Source organism: Hemicordylus capensis, chromosome 5 (assembly GCF_027244095.1).
Source record: "Hemicordylus capensis ecotype Gifberg chromosome 5, rHemCap1.1.pri, whole genome shotgun sequence".
NCBI classification, from domain to species: Eukaryota; Metazoa; Chordata; class Lepidosauria; order Squamata; family Cordylidae; genus Hemicordylus; species Hemicordylus capensis.
In genome coordinates, this window is record NC_069661.1 from 171,892,368 (window position 1) to 171,909,936 (window position 17,569).

Sequence of the window (17,569 nt, forward strand, 5' to 3'; positions counted from 1 at the left end):
ATGGGCTTATTCTTTGGTAAGGTTATTTTCACAACTTGTGTGCACACAGCATTCTTGGGCTGACTGCTCTTGCACAGTCTGTCAGCCATTATGTATAACACACATACAGTCTCTGTACATACAGATCTGTACAAACAGGCAATTATTCATACATTATGTACAACACATACGCAGTAGTACACTTCCTATCTGTAGTCCAGATTTGAAAGAAACTGTTCCTAAGTCCACGTCTGAATAGGGCTTTGGTTGTTTCTAAATCGTTAGTAAGTACTGGAGAGCACAATCACAGACAATAGGTTAAAAATGGCACATAACAGTTACTAGTTGATATTAGGATAATACAGCTGGCATGAATTCTGTCTTTCATATTGTACAAACAGAATGAAGTTCCTCTATAAACTGGATAGGTGAGCAAAGAATAGCCCAGCATCAACATCTTTATGTCAGTAGATCAGTGGCTTTCGAATCGATGCCAGAAAATATTGGAAGAACTTTGTGGTGAGCATAGGTAGTTCTAGAGATTCAAACTAGGAGTGTCTATTTTGTCTGGATGCCTAGATCATTAGCAGTCCCCTACTGGTGAGCACTATTGATTATCTGCAGCACTATTTGAAGCACTATCCTTCTGCAAAGGGGGAAATGGAAGAGGAAGATATTGAAACTGCTGGAGTTTTCTGATGACAACAACTTTCATCATCAATTTCTGCAGAGAGAGAGAGAGACAGACAGGGGGAGTGCAACCCTGTTAATACTTTTGGATCGCTCAGTGGCTTTATATACCATTACCATGGCTGAGTTGGGTGCGGGAGGCACTGCTTGGAGCTGGGTGCCACTCCTATCTCAAGGCCCCTTCCCAAAAGGTGGTGCTAGGGGATAACTGCCCAACCCTTGGCAGTTATACTTTGGAGTTGCACAGGGTTCCATTCTTTCCCCTATCCTGTTTAGCATTTACATGAAACTGCTCAAGCTCGGACTGGCCCACAGGGCATATTCCCAGTGCACCCCTCCGTATTCAGCAGCAGTGAATACTCCCACCCTAAAGTTTCCATTCTGCTCAAAACCCGGCACCCTCCCCACATACATTCCACCGCCTTCTCAGTGTCCCCAGTCCGGCCCTGAAACCGCTGGGACAGGTCATCCGGAGATTTGGCCTGAGGTGTCATCAGTATGCGTTTTACATTCCGTTGTATCTCTCTTTTTCATCGGACGCAGTTCAGGTGGTGACTGTCCAGAATCAGGGCCTGGATGCCGAAATGGACTGGATGAGTGAACAAGCTGAGATTCGATTCCAGACAAGACACAAGTATTGTTGGTCGGTGGTTCCTCTGCCCGGGTGAATGATATTCAGCCTGTTCTAGATGGGGTTGCACTCCTCCGAAGGACCAGGTCCACAGTTTGGGGGTGCTCTATTGATCCAGCATTGTCACTCGAGGCTCAAGTGGCCTCTTATATGGGCTTCGGCTGATACACCAACTGTGACCATACCTGGAAAGAGATAGCTTGGCCACAGTTAGTCATGCTCTGGTAACCTTTCTCTTCGATTACTGCAACACACAGTATGTGTAGCTGCCTTTGAAAACGGATGGGAAATTGCAGCTGGTACACAATAGGGCTGTAAGATTATTAACTGGGACTGGGCACTTTGAGCATATTGTGCCTATTCTTCGTCAGCTGCTCTGGCTCCCAATACATTTCCGGGTCCAATTCAAAGTGCTGGTTTTAACCTTTAAAGCCCTAAATTGCCTCCCTTAAGGAGGCAATTATTAGACCTATTCTAAAGAAGCCTGCATTAGATCCCTCAGAGTTGAACAATTATAGGCCTGTCTCCAACCTCCCATGGTTGGGCAAGGTAATTGAGAGGGTGGTGGCCTCTCAGCTCCAGACAGTCTTGGAGGAAACTGATTATCTAGACCCATTTCAAACTGGCTTTCCGATGGGCTATGGGGTGGAGACTGCCTTGGTCGGCCTGATGGATGATCTCCAATTGGGAATTGACAGAGGAAGTGTGACTCTGTTGGTCCTTTTGGCTCTCTCGGGGGCTTTCGATACTATCGACCATAGTATCCTTCTGGAACACCTGAGAGTGCTGGGAGTGGGAGGCACTGTTTTACTGTGGTTCCGCTCCTACCTCTGGGATAGATTCCAGATGGTGTTGATTGGAGACTGTTGGTCTTTGAAATCTGAGTTTATGTATGACGTCCCTCAGGGCTCCATACTGTCTCCAGTGCTTTTTAACATCTACATGAAACTGCTGGGAGAGATCATCAGGGGATTTGGTGTGGGATGTTATCAGTATGCTGATTCCCCTGATTTGTATTTGTATTTGGGTCTGAATCTGACCCATCCGAATCACCCCAGATTCGATTCAGATCCAAATTAATCCGAATCTGAATCGAGTTGGATCAAAAAACTGGGTCCCTGTGCCAAAAGAGTGGGGTGGGGTGGTAGTGCGTAATGGGTTTGGAACTGGGCAAATTGCAGATGAATTGGGCAAAGGGCTGAGGGCTGATTTTTGGTGAATTGTTGAAGTTTTAGTGTCTTTGGGGCATAAAGTAGGATCTGGGACAGAAGAGTGTGGTGGTGTGGTAGTGCCTAATGGGTGGAGGCTACCACCCAAACTGCAGAGGGAATGGGTAGATTTTTGGTGAATTGTGTTCTGAGATTTTCAATATAAACCATGAATCCACTCTCATGTGCTACCAGAGAATCTACACTCCGAACACCTCAGAAAGAAGAGAACCCTGTACCCCATGGGTTAGAAACCCATGGGGGTGGCTGGCACCCTCTGTTCACTACACCACCACTCTCTCTGGGCCCCCCAAGTGCAATTATGGGGCTGCTAAAACCTCCATTACACCTTAAGGGGAAAAACCTTAAAGTCCCATAAACTTCAACAAATCACCAAAAATCAGCCCTCTGCCCAAATTCTTTGAAAAAATTCTGGTAACTTCCTTGCCCCCCTTGGGCACTACCACCAACTCCACACTGCTCTAGGCCACCTCTTTCCCCCCAATGTGAAGCAATACTTGTCTCATTGCAGCAAGCATGACTTGTCCCCTTAGCTAAGCAGGGTCAGCCCTGGTTACATTTGAAGGGGAGACTAGAAGTGTGAACACTGTAAGATATTCTCCTCAGGGGATGGAGCTGCTCTAGGAAGAGCAGAAGGTTTCAAGTTCCCTCCCTGGCTTCTCCAAGATAGGGCTGAGAGAGATTCCTGCCTGCAACCTTGGAGAAGCCGCTGCCAGTCTGTGAAGACAATACTCAGCTAGATAGACCAATGGTCTGACTCAGTATATGACAGCTTCCTATGTTCCTATATTTCATTATACCCAAAACGGAAATTTTCCATTTTCCATTTTGGGACCCGAAATTTTGGCCCCACTGCTTTGGAGGTGGGGGTGGGGAATTAGTGGCATCCCATGTTCCAACTACCCCTCCCCAACCCACAAGCAATTGGGTACTCAGTTAATATTTTAGGAATTTTTAGACTCTTCATTATGAGGAAAGGTTATTAGACACCAAAGAGCCTAAACACTTGAAAACAATCCTAGAACATAAACGGAGTAGTACCCCACTGCCTTGTGGGTGGGAGTGGGGTGTAGTTGGCACATGGCAGTTGACAGTTTGCACTGTCAAAAAGACAGTCAAAATGAATAGAAGAAATGAAAATGTGTAATGAATCCTCATAGGGATTCATTGAGGGAAAGTTATTATCCATAACTTCACTTCTACAAGGGCTAGAGCTTAGCTTTTTAAAAAATTGAAAACTGGGAATCTGGGGGAATTATTAGGAGGGATCCGAATCTCAAATTGATTTGAATCGAATCAGGCGTGATACGATTTGTACTCGAATCTAGCCAATGGACGACAGGGGTCATTTGTTTTATCTCCGAATCACCCGAATCACCCGAATCAATTTGTACCCGAATCAATTTGCACATCCCTACAACTTAGCCCTCCTGCCAGCTGTTTTTGAACTACAGCTCCCATAATCCCAAGCCACAGGGGCCAATAGCCAGGGATTATTTGTTTGTTTTATTTATTGCATCTCTATACCGCCTAGTATAGAAATCTGTAGGCAGTGTACAGATTAAAACATAATATAAAACAAAACATTTAAACCTAGCTGGGCCGGGTGCGGAGCATCTGCGCCTCTAGTTCTCCCCTGCCGCTGCCACCATTTCTCCTACCCGCCGTTTTCTTTGCCTACCGACTGCCGTTGTTTTTGCCCAAGCTCTGCCACCTTCTCCCCACCTGTCTGTCTGTCGCTGCTGCTTTCCTCTTCCCATGCCGGCAGCTCACTTGCGAACTCTCACGAGAGCTGCCATGCATGGGATTAATGACGGGTATGCCTAAGGGAATATATATATATATATATATATATATATATATATATATATATATATATATGATAGATTCATAAACACAGATAAAAATCACAATAGATAAAAGCACACATTTGAATGATTGATTGATTGATTGACTGATTGGAAGTGTAGGACAACATCTGCAGGGGGGCTGAAGTTGAGCAGTCCTGGACTAGTTTTAAGTTCCAACACATTCCGCACCAAGGGGATGTTAAATTCCCAGTTCAGTTTGCATGGCTGGGACTGTCATGGTTTGAACAAAAGGACCAGTGTTTAATTTGTAGGGGGAAAGTACCACCAGAGCTGGGCTGCATCTCGCATGCATCTCAGAAAGGACGGCGAATACCTGAACATGATGTGACAGTTGTTGTCAGACTCCTAATGTTGTTTGGAATCCATTTTCTTGGCTACAGCCCTGTCTTTAAGATTGTGGTCTCCCCTAACACCCAGTTTCCATTGGAATGCAAAGCCATTGAAAGGTCTGACGCAAACCAAAAGGAAGTAAATCTCATTATAGCGTGGGGAGGAATGGAGACATTTGTTAACAAGAGCAGCTCAGGACAAAAGCCAACCCCAAGCTGAAAGGGCAGATGATGCTTATTTTGCTTCTGCCAGCTTTAACAGTCAGACAAAGGAATCAAGTGACTATAACAGGACTCGTCACAGCAGTGGTCCTGGTCTTAGCCTTGTTAAGATTGAGTGGCTGAGCTGGTTGGGAGCAAGAGCTGGTTGCATGTCTAATATAATTAGAAACACTAGCAGGTGTATCACTAACGCTCAACCAAGAGTTTGACATTCATTCAACAATATTTGTACTGTAGTTTATGTTAATTCAGTTATGATTTCAGAACTGGAAGAAAAAGACATATAAAATGTGAATCTAATGCACTTTATAGTTGTTATTCCAATATTTGAGCACCTTTACCCAACTAATTATTAAATGACCTGAAATCCACTTCTCAATTTCTGTGTTATACCAGATCTTATTCGCCCAAGAATAGAAATATGATTAATACGATGAATATTTATATACCGCTTTTCAACAAAGGTTCCCCGAGCAGTTTACCTATAAATAAATAAATGAAATAGTACACGGCTTATGATGCCTAGCTAAAATAATTCATTTGTAGAATCCTGATAGGGTCCATCAGTTCTCACATGCATTTTTATGTGGTTAAAGCCACCTGGACTTTTGTTTGGGATGTTCACATGATTATGAAAATTATAAAAGCCAGGATCACTTTTCCATTTGGGATGCCTCGTCCTCCTTCTGACCCATGGGTCAGATTCTGGCTGGGACCATGCTTGTTTTAAAGAGGCACCATTTGAGTCTCCATCCATGGTCTTCTCTGGAATGTAGCATGCCTTACTTTTCCTCCTCCTCCTCGCTAACTCCCCTGAAGGACTGGCTGCATGGGCAGGGAAGACTGGGTTTTGTATTACTCTGTGTGTGTGTGTGTGTGTGTGTGCGCACGCGCGCACATGCACATATATCTTTGGATTATTGGTGGTAGTGGATGCTGCCACCAGGGCCTGAGTAGTTGTGAGATTGAGAGGGTCACACAATGAGAAGTGTAAGCTAGCACTCTTTTAATGACACTCTCTTTTTCATGGGCAGTGCTTTTTAAAATCAAAACGTCAAGTTTTTAAACATCAAGTTGCCACTTACATTTGAGGTAGCACAAGGAAAGCCATATCATGATACTTCTAAGCATGTAGATTGCCTCTTAGACAGTGGGTCAAACTAGCCATTACATGATTGGGGCATGTGTGCCTGTTTTTTCATTCAGTAAATAGCATACAGACTGAGCCCCCTGTAGATTAGTATCATAAGGAAGGGGGCTTCAACTCTCTTCACCTGCTATGGTCCCAATCTGGATTGGCCCTTTTAATGCTTGTCCTGGAAAAAAAATGCCCAGTAATAAATATGTCTCCCTTTCTCCTTGAGCCTGAGACCATCCAGTCTCTCTCTTGCCAATACCCTACACTTTATTTTGTTTTGTAGCATAATTGATCTGGTAGAAATATAAAAATAAAAACCAGAAATTGTGTGTGTGTGTTTAACGATGACATTAGAATCATTTGAATGCCAGAAGAGTGTATACCCGAAAACCCATTTTGTCATGCTCTGTTGATGGATTTACTGACAACTTAATATTTAATCCTATTACTAACAGTTTTAGATGATGCAAGGGTATGCTGTAAAACCATATAGTTTGTGAAGTATTGAAGACTGTGGGAATTCTTCTCACTTAACTGTGTGTCTTCTAACTGCTCTGTGGGTACCTCACGGAGGCAAGGGTTGGTGAGGAGGAACATGAGAGGAACAGAGGAGGAACAGCAGGCGAGAGGGTGTACCTTCACCTCTTGCCTGTGGGCTTCCCAGAGGCAACTGGTGGGCCACTGTGTGAAACAGGATGCTGGACTAAATAGGCCTGGGGCCTGATCCGGCAGGGCTGTTCTTATGTTGTCCTAAGAAAACAGTGAAGAATTTTGTTTATGTATGAGAGTAGTAAAGAATCCAGTCAGTGGTAAAGAATCCTGGGCACTTCTGAAGTCTTTTCCTTTAAGAACGTATCAGAACAATGGTGTCATGACGCACAAGCATTTTCTATTGCATTTTATTACTCAGAGAAAACTCAGAATTTTTAAAAATATGCAGTTGAATAGTTATAATCGGAAGAGAGGGTGTTTTTTTTTTGCTGTGACAAATAAGAATGCACAACCAGCTTTTGAAGGAATATATATTTGCATGCTGATATTTTATTTTAAAACAGGAGTTCCAGAATTCCAGTCTAATCTACCAGCATTCTCATCTGCTTCATTGTTGGTGTCCATTTGGGCAACCAAATTTTGAGTTTCAGTCCTGCCAGATACCTAAACCAGATAACTGTGCCAAAATATCACAGAGCTCTGACATAGGCACAATGCAATGTCTTGCCATCAGCAGTCCTGGAAGGGAGATATCAAAAAATCTCCTAGAAAGAACGTACCTGTCTCTGCATATCGGGAGATATTGAAACAACGGCTCATGTGCTCCTTTATGGTCGATTTTACCGAGATATACTGCATAAACATAAAACCCCTTTTATTAGCTACCATCCAGGTTGTACAGATTCTTTTTATCTTGATTATCTCTTAACTGACCAGAATGACCTGAGATCTTATAATGTGGCTAAGTTTTGTTTAATAGCCAGTAAAATCCACCATTAAGAATCATTGGTAATTGGAAGCTTAAGATCTGCTGCCAGTCAGTGGGCTAGAAGATGGCCCAATGGTCTGGCTCTAAATAACATATACTTGCTTTGTAATGTGAGTAGGGCCAGGACAGTGCTCTTATCAGCTTAATATTACTATCTGCAGAGATCAGTGGATCAGTAAAATGATTTCTTCCCCTTTGTCAACAAAGCAGTTACATGGCATACACACAGACAATGGACTGATACACCACCCGCTTATATAGAAACTTTTTCATTTAAAAAGATGTTTCAAGTTGAGCCATGAGGAAAAGAGCTGGTCTTGTGGTAGTGAGCATGAATGGTCCCCTTTGCTAAGCAGAGTCTGCTTCAGTTTGTATTTGGATGGGTGACTACATGTAAACACTGTACGATATTCTTCTTAGGGGACGAGGCCATAGTTCAGTGGAAGAACATCTGCTTGCCTGCAGAAGGTCCCAGGTTCAACCCCTGGCAGCATCTCCAAGTAGAGCTGGGAGAGACTCATGCCTGAAACCTTGGAAGCAATATTGAGCTAGATGGACCAATGGTCTGACTGTGATGGGACCATTGTGCCAAAAAGAAACAGTAGTACAATTCTGTACATGTTTGCTCAGAAATAGTTCCCACTATGTTCAATGAGGCTTGCTGCCAGGGAAGTGTGCATAGAACTGGAGTCAAAAAGTCCAACCAGGCCATTGTTTATCTTTTTTCACAATTCTGTTCCTGGCTAGTAGATTTTACAGGCGCATCTGTTTCAGGGCACCTAATGTAACTGGTTTTTGAAAATCAACACCAATCATCAGCCATGCCTGCCACCTTCTAACCTCTCTTCCTGTGGGATATGGCTGGAAATGAAATATCAAACATGTCCGAAAGCACTCTCTGAAATTTGGAATTGATTTCTGGGAGGTGCTGTATGTTTGTAGTGGGCATGTTGATCCTCTAGATGGCACTGTTGGTTTTCTTTTCACTCCAGTCTCTTCCACAAAGGAGCCGGTTTTCCAAACCTTAAATAGTTTCCTTTTGAAAACAAACACGCTGTTTCAACAAAGGGTCAGTGTACATTGTTCTAGGCTGCAGCTTTTATGTCTATAGCCATGTAATCAATATGTTGGAAGAGTAATTAATTTTTAACTTCAAGCCAATTGTAGATCAAATGTCACTGGGTGGAAGTGTGATTTCTTTTGAAGCAGCAATACTGATTAGATGAGGGAAGAACAAAAGAATTCACTGTAGGTTGTTGGGTTGTAGATGACCTTGTGCTGTGGAGGATGGAGGAAAAAACCCTCAAAGGAAGCACAAAGGTAAATTACTAAAGAGAAGATACTTAGGGGCTATTTATTTTTGTTTACTTTTATAGCCTGCTCTTCCTCCAAGGAAGAGAGTATATGGCTATGTTTATCCCCTACAGTGTATATAGCTATGTTTATCCTCACAATATGCCTGTGAGAAAGATTAAGCTGACTGGCCCAGAGTCACTCAGTCAGTTTCATGGCTGAATGGGGATTTGAACTCAGGTTGCCCCGCTCTTAGCCAAACACTTTAAGCACTAGGGCAGTTGCTTAGCAAACCCTGCAATAAAACTACAGCAGAAATCTTGATGGCTTCCAATGCATATGCGCTAATCTACAGTATGAGAAATAAATAAAATGAGCTGGAACTCTAGTAAAGAAAGATAGGTGGAACTTGTTAAGTGTACAGAGAATTGGTGGGATGACTCCCAGTACTGGAATGGGCATTATATGTCAATCATGCGTACACCCCTCACACAGAGATCCAAGATTAGGTTTTGACAATCACCCGTGACCCGCCTCATCACACGGCCATGACAAAATTGTACGGAGAGCATGCCTGTCCTGACATCACTGCAGGACCTCCTGATGCACTGTTGGGACACCCTCTAATTAAAGGGGTGTTCATCTGAATCACCCCTCTACATATTTTCCCAACCCCTGTGTAAACAGTGCATCAGGAGAGGATGTCCTGTAGTGGCTTCAGGATGGGCACGTTCTGGGCATATCCCTATTCTTATAGCATGGATGATTGTGTGAACCGGCCCTAAAAGAGTGAACATGGTAGTCCAGTGGAGAGCATCTGGGTATAGGTAAATTTAAGAAGGAAGTAAAAACAATATTGTATGGTGGTATGTAGTAGGGGTGAGTAGTCGGACAGGTCAGAAGGTCCAACATGGCCATTCCCTCCCACCCCCCGCCCCCAAAAGGGGATGCAGCCGATTGCAGGTAAATTGTCCCAGGTGGTGGGATGGGGTGCTTTAAATGCCGACCGAGCAACGGTGTGGGAAAGGCGGGGCAGGAGCGGGGAATGGTGGGAGTATCCGTGTGGAGGGTGGGGATTGGCACAGGGGAGGCTGGGAACAAGCATGAGGTGACTGGGGAACAGCACAGGGATGGCTGAGCCTTCTGGGAGGAACTGCAATCCCTAGCATCCCTTCTCAGCCTCCCCCGTGTCACTCCCCGCCTTCCACACAGACATTCCCTCTTCTCCCTGCAGCCTCCCATCTTTCCTTTCGCCACTGCTGAGTTGGCATTTAATGAATCCAAACCCCACCCTTACTACCCCGTGCAATTGCCCTACGATTGGCGGCCTCCCTGTGGTGGTGGGAGGGAATGGCCATGTTGGACCTTCCAATCTGTCCTACTACACACCCCGAATATGTAGTTTACCACCATACCAACGAGAGGATGTGGATGATGCTTTCCTGGGACTTATTGTAGGTATTTCAAGAGCCTTCTTCAGACATTCAAAATAAGGGAGGCCCTATTTGTGTATAATATCTCAAGAGCGTGCCCAGAAACCCTGCCCCGGTGCTGACATACTAAAAAACTCTCTGCCCCGTGCTCTCCACGCTTACGGTGCTGACATACTAAAAAACTCTCTGCCCCATGCTCTCCACGCTTACGGTGTCCGTCTGTTCCAGTTGTGGAAACAACCACCACCATGCTTACACCACTTGCCTCTTCAGACAAACACAGTTAGTGGGCGGGGGTGGGTGGGTAGGTGGGATTGAGGCTTTCTGAGCAAATCAGTGTCAGGGGCAGAGCTTCTGGGGCATGCTTTTGGAATGCTGAAAGTGAGGTTCTTTTTTTTTTTTTTTTAAAGTATGAAGAGAGCTAAGGAAGCAAGAATGAACTGGAGGACTTCAACACTCTGATCTCTGCAGGGAGACAACCACCACTAAACTTCAGATCTCCAACAAAATCCTAGCAAGCTCCTCTTTCAGAAGGCGGAGGAAGGAACAAGAGGATCAGCTATCCTTGACTTCATCCTAACCAACGGGGAAGAGTTGGTCAATGAGGCTGAACTGGCAGTTTGGTGGCAAGTGACCATATATAATGTTAGAATTCTTTATCTTATAGAAAGGTAAAGGTGAACATAGTTTCAGGAAAGCTTATTCTATAATAAGCTCAGAAAAGCACTAGGCAGGATTCCATGGCAGGGCTACATTCACATAATCACAGAGATCTTGGTTAAATGGTTAACCAGGATCACTGAGTCCTGCAGAGTGGATTGTGAGAACCCAGAATTTCCAGGCAATCCTGGCCAAACAGCTGCAGTTAAACTACATTTAATCAGGGCAAACAAGAATCTGATCCTGGTGAAAAGGGGGTTTTCTAGATACATTTGAAGTAAGAAGGAAATAGACTCACTGCTCAGTAAGGATGGGGGCAAAGAGAAGAGTGAAGTGCTCAACTACAATTTTACCTTCTTCCTCCCAAAAGGAGAACTGTGTGCAACTTAACAGCAGAATGAATGGCGAGAGATCAAAAATGCAATTTGACACTGATAAGGAATTTGTCAGGGAACACCCATGTAAATTAAATAGTTCAAATCTCCAGGGCCAGATGAGTTGCATCCTATGGTATTTACATACAGGAAGTTCTGAGAGTAGATTAGCAAAGTTGTGTTTATCATCATTAAGATAATAGATAGTATTATCTATTATCTCATCTAGATAATAGACAAGGTGCCACAAGACTGGAGATGGACTAAAAAAAAGGAGGAATCAGTAAGCTACAGGCAGGCCAGTCTGGGTACCAGAGAAGATACTAGAGCAGATGATAAAGCAGTCAGTCTGTAAGCATCTTGATAACAATATAGTGATTAATGGAAACCAGCATAGATTTGTCAAGAATAAAGCTGCCCAATAAAAAAGTCAAAATTAATTTAGTTATTCGCTTAGTGGATTGTGGGAATCCTGTGGATGTAATTTATCTTGAGTTCAATAAAGCTTTTGATAAACCTACCCATGATATTTTGTTTAGCAAAGTTGTCAAATACAGGCTAGATGCCAATACCATCAGATGGATTCACTACTTGTTGGAAAACCGTACTCAAAGAATGTTCATCTATAGAGATGAACACAACAGAGGGGGGCGAGATAGAAAGAGAGAGAAAAAGAGAGCTCTTCAAACTAGAGGGATGTTTTGAGTAGCATGCTGCAGGGTTCTGTCCTGGGCATCATCAGTTACTCAGATGAAGATTTGCAGATTACACACAACTGGAAGGGAAAGCTAACAAAATTCAAAGTGGCCTCGGTAGAAACTTGCATAAAGAAATCCAAAGATGAAAAATGCAAAGGTCTGCACTTGGGCAAAATAAAAATGCACAGGAATAGGATGGGGGATACTTGGCTTGGCAGAAACACATGTGAAAAGTATCTCAAGACTGCAGTCCATCACAAGCTGAACATGAGACAGCAATGCAACACAGTTGCAAAAAAAAAAAAAAAAGGCAATATGACTTTAGATTGCATTAATATGATCCCAAGTGACAGGAAGTGATCTATTTCCTGTTAACTAGTCAGACTTCACCTGGACTGGAGTACTGCATCCAATTCTGGGTACTGCAAAAAGGATGTAGGGAAATGGGAATGCATTCAGAGAAGGGCCACAAATATGGTCAGGGTTCTGGAAAACAAGCCAATGGGGATAGGTTGAAGGAACTGGGTTAATTTAGCTGGAGTAAGAGCAGCTGGAGTGGGGGGTGGGGAGACATGATCTTCACAGCTTCAGACACATGAAGGGCAACCACACAGAAGAGGTCTGAGACTTGTTTTCTGCTGCCTTGAGGGTGAGACTAGACCCAATGTGCTTAAGTTACAAGCGTGTAGATTTCAGCAGAACATTAGAAGAAACTTTTTAATGGGAAGAGCAGTTTGACAATGGAACAAATTACCTAGCTAGGTGGTAGGCTCTACCTCACTGGAGATCTTCAAGCAGAGGCTGGACAGACATTTTTTGGGGTGGCGGGGAATACTCTAATTCTGGATTTTTGCATTGAGCACAGGAGTGGACAAAGTGCCATTCGAGCTGCGATAATAAGTAATGTTAACTCATAGGAACATAGGAAGCTGCCCTATACTGAGTCAGACCATTGGACTATCTAGCTCAGTATTATCTTCACAGACTGGCAGAGGCTTCTCCAAGGTTGCAGGTAGGAGTGTCTCTCAGCCCTATCTTGGAGAAGCCAGGGAGGGAACTTGAAACCTTCTGCTCTTCCCAGAGCGGCTTCATCCCCTGAGGGGAATATCTTACAGTGCTCACACTTCTAGTCTCCCATTCATATGCAACCAGGGCAGACCCTGCTTAGCTATGGGGACAAGTTATGCTTGCTATCACAAGACCAGCTCTCTGCACTTTTATACCAAAAGTGCTTCAGGTCTTAAGGAAGGAAGCTTAAGATTTTGTTCTGTTCTATCAAATCTCTTGATATTTGTATGTCAAGAAATGAGATCTGACCACACAAATTCACCACATGTAGTAAATGATGAACCTTTTATATCATAGCCATACCAACACTGGAGTGAGGGCAAGAACACCTTGTCAAACAAAAACAGCTTCAGGGAATGATAAAGGCAGCTGCTGCTACCTGCAAAGTGTGGGCTGTACAAGCGTGGGAGTTACACAAGGGTGTGGGCTATACAATTATTATTATTATTAACATTTTTTAATATCCTGCTCTTCCTCCAAGGAGCCCAGAGCGGTGTACTACATACTTAGGTTTCTCCTCACAACAACCCTGTGAAGTAGGTTAGGCTGAGAGAGAAGTGACTGGCCCAGAGTCACCCAGCAAGTCTCATGGCTGAATGGGGATTTGCACTTGGGTCTCCCCGGCCCTAGTCCAGCATTCTAACCACTGTACCACGCTGGCTATACAACAGTTTTTTAACACAAACAATGATTAGCTGTGGGTTATACCAACATGTAGGTTATACTCATGTGCAGTTTGGATTTGTGAAAATACAGTGTGTATGTGTGTGTGCGTATTTGTACAGCTACCCATCCTGCGTCTTTGGGATAAGGCAAGCTATAAATATAACTAACTGGAAACTGCAATGCTTTGAAATAGGCGTGTGAAATAGAAATAGTTCTGGTAAAGGGGGTAAACGGGGCGGCAGGGAGGTACGCTGCCACCCTGATGGACTTTCTAAAAACGGAGCGCTGGAGGGGGAAGAACAGCGGGAGGGGTAAGTGTACCTTCCCCAGCCCTTAAAGCAGCATCTCCCCCCCCCCCCATGGAGCCTCCCTTGCCCAGTTCCGGGCACATCCCGAACTTATACTCCTGACTAATCAAAGGGTTTTGCCTTTCGCTTAGGTGATATTTCTAATTGCCTTTAATTCACATATACACACTGCAGTTGTTCTATTCAATTAGTTTCAGGCCAGCACTAATGCAAATAATCCAAAGTGTATCCAACACCCAAAAGTCCTGTATCTCATTAATAAACCTGAATTCAAGTCTTGGCAGGATCACGTCTATTCTCTGACAAAGGCATACTTGAAACATGAACAACCAGCAAACAAGTTTCACTTTACTTTAATAAGAAGTTTGTTAGGTCATCACAACTATAAAGGTAAGTACCACCCATCTGATTGGCAAGTATATGACTGTACAAACACCAAATACCTACAAGAATCACACATTATTTACAGGTGTCCCAGACACAACATGGATTTCTCTTCATAAATAGTATAGTATAATTGTTCCATCATGCTCTCCCTCCACTGCAGCATTCCTCCAAGCAGGTGTATACAGGTCTAGAATATATCCTCTACACCTTGGCATCATATTCTTTAACCCTAAAGGTCTTTTCACCTTAGTGTTGGCAGCAGCAAAATCTTTTGTGCTTAGGCAGCAATTAGCATTGCTCTCAGCACACATGAAGTATTTGCTTCTGAAACTGATGTGGCAGTTTAATACAATCCAGTATTATCAGCAAGTAGTTTGCTTACCCACTCCAACCTCATCATAAATCTTTCAGTGCAGCATTCTTCCTCAAGAACAATAAATCTCTTTTATAATTGGTTTATAGCCATCGCCTCCTCAAAGATCTTAAAAGTGTTTTTGATTCCAGCAATGGGGATTTTAAACACTTGGGGTGGAGGCGCTGTGCAATCAACTCTTTGCCTTTCCAGTCTTGACAGCGTCAAGTTTTTAACCTCTTTACAACTTAGGAATCAAAGGCTGATAAACTATTTTTTGAAGTGTTCACAGTGCAGTATTTTATGGCCAGACTGAACCTTTATATATCTATCTATCTATATAATTAAAAATAAAAATTTCAATATAAAAATAGAATGCTTTGAAAGGGTTTACACCAACAAAACTAGCTATTATCCTACACTAAACAGTCTATACAGTAGAATGCACAGAATTCCACAGGAACATAAATGAAACAAGATGCGCCATTTAAGCGCAGTTTCTATTTAATTTTTTTTAAATAATTGTTTTTTTAAAAATCCTCCTTTATTTTGGTCATGAAGAAATACACAGCATGTCACAATCCACAGAATCAGTTGAATGGCACCATGCCGCTATGGGCTGTATCACAAGCTCTTCTAAGTTTTCTTCTTTGCTAAGATATGACACACCCAGCTTAACAGCAATCACACAGTGCTGTATGCCTTGTGGTTCAGGGTTAGATAACTTTTTGTTTTTAAAAGCACTTCACTTTTCTTCAGCTGCAGGTCCTCTGAGTCACACATTCAGCCACTGCTGTGAAAATCTAGAGTTATTACCTAGCTGTTCTCTCAGGTCTTCTGCACTGTTCAGTTTACCCCATTTCTTAACTAACTCACTGGAATGTTGTTCACAAAATTTGTTCATCATGTTCTTTGGCCCACTGGCTGCAGAGAAGCCTGAAAGTGTTTATCCTTGTTTCAGAATGTGTTTCTTTAAAGACCTACAATGCTCATTGTTAATATATTCCGATTCTCAAAAGCCAATGCAATATTTTTGATAACTGCAACCAGTATCCCAAATTTATTTGGAAATCTTGTCCCAAGAGTGGTAGTCCTTGGACATGAAAGCAAATGCACATTGGTCACCAAAGCTTTGCCTTAAAACAACCCATTTGCTACAGTGAGCAAAGCAAACCTTCAATACAGAGGTGAGAAATCTTAGCAACTGTGGAATAACCATTATCTGGACTGGCTCTTATGCAACAAAAGACTGCTGACTATAGGTACCAATAGTGCTAACTCATCCCTTAAGTGCCTGACTTTCTGCTGATGAGTCCCAGAGCAGCTGGACTGCTCACAAATGAGCAATAGTTGGCAGTAGATGAAGTGTTGCTATAGTAATGTGGTTGCTACAGTTCCCCATTGCATTTGAAATGTATACTTGGACAGTACAGAATTCTGTAGCTTTCAGCAATATGAAACTGTCGTCTCCAAATTGTGCAGTTTGTATAACACATACAAGTACAGTGCTTTTACATAACCAGGCAGCAAAAAAGTAGTTGGCCACTATTGATGGTTTCCCCCCACAAACATATCGTTAAATAGACTCAGTCATGTATCTGCATCCCTATCTATGTTGTCTTGTGATGATAGAAGAGAAGGGTAGGGTGCAACACATTTTATGTTGACATAGGTAGCATTCACATGAACGTAATGTTCCCCAACGAAAGTGGAAAAGATTGTAGAAATATCTGAAACTAGCTCAGAGAATGCTGGCCGTAGTTCGGGCTTTGGATGCCAGCATTTCAGCATGACCTCATACCTGCAATTGAAACACAGGAGAGTGAGTTCTTGGCCATAAAACACGATCGCGAAGCCTTGGCAATATTTGCATGACATTTTACAACTATTAACTTACAGTGCATCAGGGCAATATTCAGGTTGCAAGAGCCTTCTTCCTTGTAGTAAATAAACAGTGATATCAAAAGAGTTGACGTCAGGATAGGGTGGTGCTCCTCTTGTCATTAGTTCCCAAAGTAAGACTCCAAAGGACCACTAACAAAAGCAAAGGAAGACCAAGTCACATGGCTGGGAAGCTTCGCTTAGGAGTCAGACCAAGAGTATATAACTGAATTCCTTTTTTAAAACGGACACACTACCTGCCATTCCTTCTAAAACATTTTAATTAACTGCTTCTCTGTAAACAAGAGTCAGGGAATATGAAGAAAATTAAACACACACACACTGGTTACCCACGGTTTAGCCAATTACATTATACAAGATCCAGAGAGGATAACAAACATAGCACTTAAAATGTAACAACTGGATGCTTTAAAAAAACACACCAAAAAACTAGTGCAGTTTTCCCACTTTTTTCATCCTGAGATGCACTTGCAGAAAAAAATGGGGGCACACTGGCCTCCCAACACCGACACACCATTTTTTGTTGTAGCAAAGCTGCCACACCATATATTTTTGCTTCTGTCCTCGCCTTTATTATTCTACATAGATGTATAATATCCCTCCTAGAGCTGATTCTCCCCATAATGCACTGGGAAAGACTCATCCTTTCCAGTGACTTTATGGGGTCAGCCAGCTCCAAAAACATGCAGGCTAAACTCCCTGCTTTTGGAGCCAAACTCAGTCAGTGCTGACCAGTGTCCTGTGGGGCACTGGTGTGCTGTGGCAGACTGGCTGGGAAATACTGAATTAGCATACTAGACAGTAGACATGATATTGTTTATTTATTATTTATTTATTATTTCTCTCTGTAAACCGCCCT

At 43.0% G+C, this 17,569-nt stretch overlaps 1 protein-coding gene across 8 annotated transcripts in view; it reads right to left on the minus strand.

The window, feature by feature from the left end:
* Positions 1 to 14,406: 14,406 nt before the first annotated feature.
* Positions 14,407 to 17,569, minus strand: part of MET (MET proto-oncogene, receptor tyrosine kinase) — a 159,195-nt gene continuing 156,032 nt past the window's right edge. For all 8 annotated transcript variants that reach the window (XM_053254301.1, XM_053254297.1, XM_053254303.1 and 5 more), the window contains 2 exons: positions 16,706 to 16,842; positions 14,407 to 16,609 (listed from right to left, as the gene is read on the minus strand). In XM_053254301.1, coding sequence (XP_053110276.1) covers positions 16,399 to 16,609; positions 16,706 to 16,842 — 348 coding nt within the window. In that variant the 3' untranslated portion in view covers positions 14,407 to 16,398. The remainder of the gene's footprint in view (positions 16,610 to 16,705; positions 16,843 to 17,569) is intronic.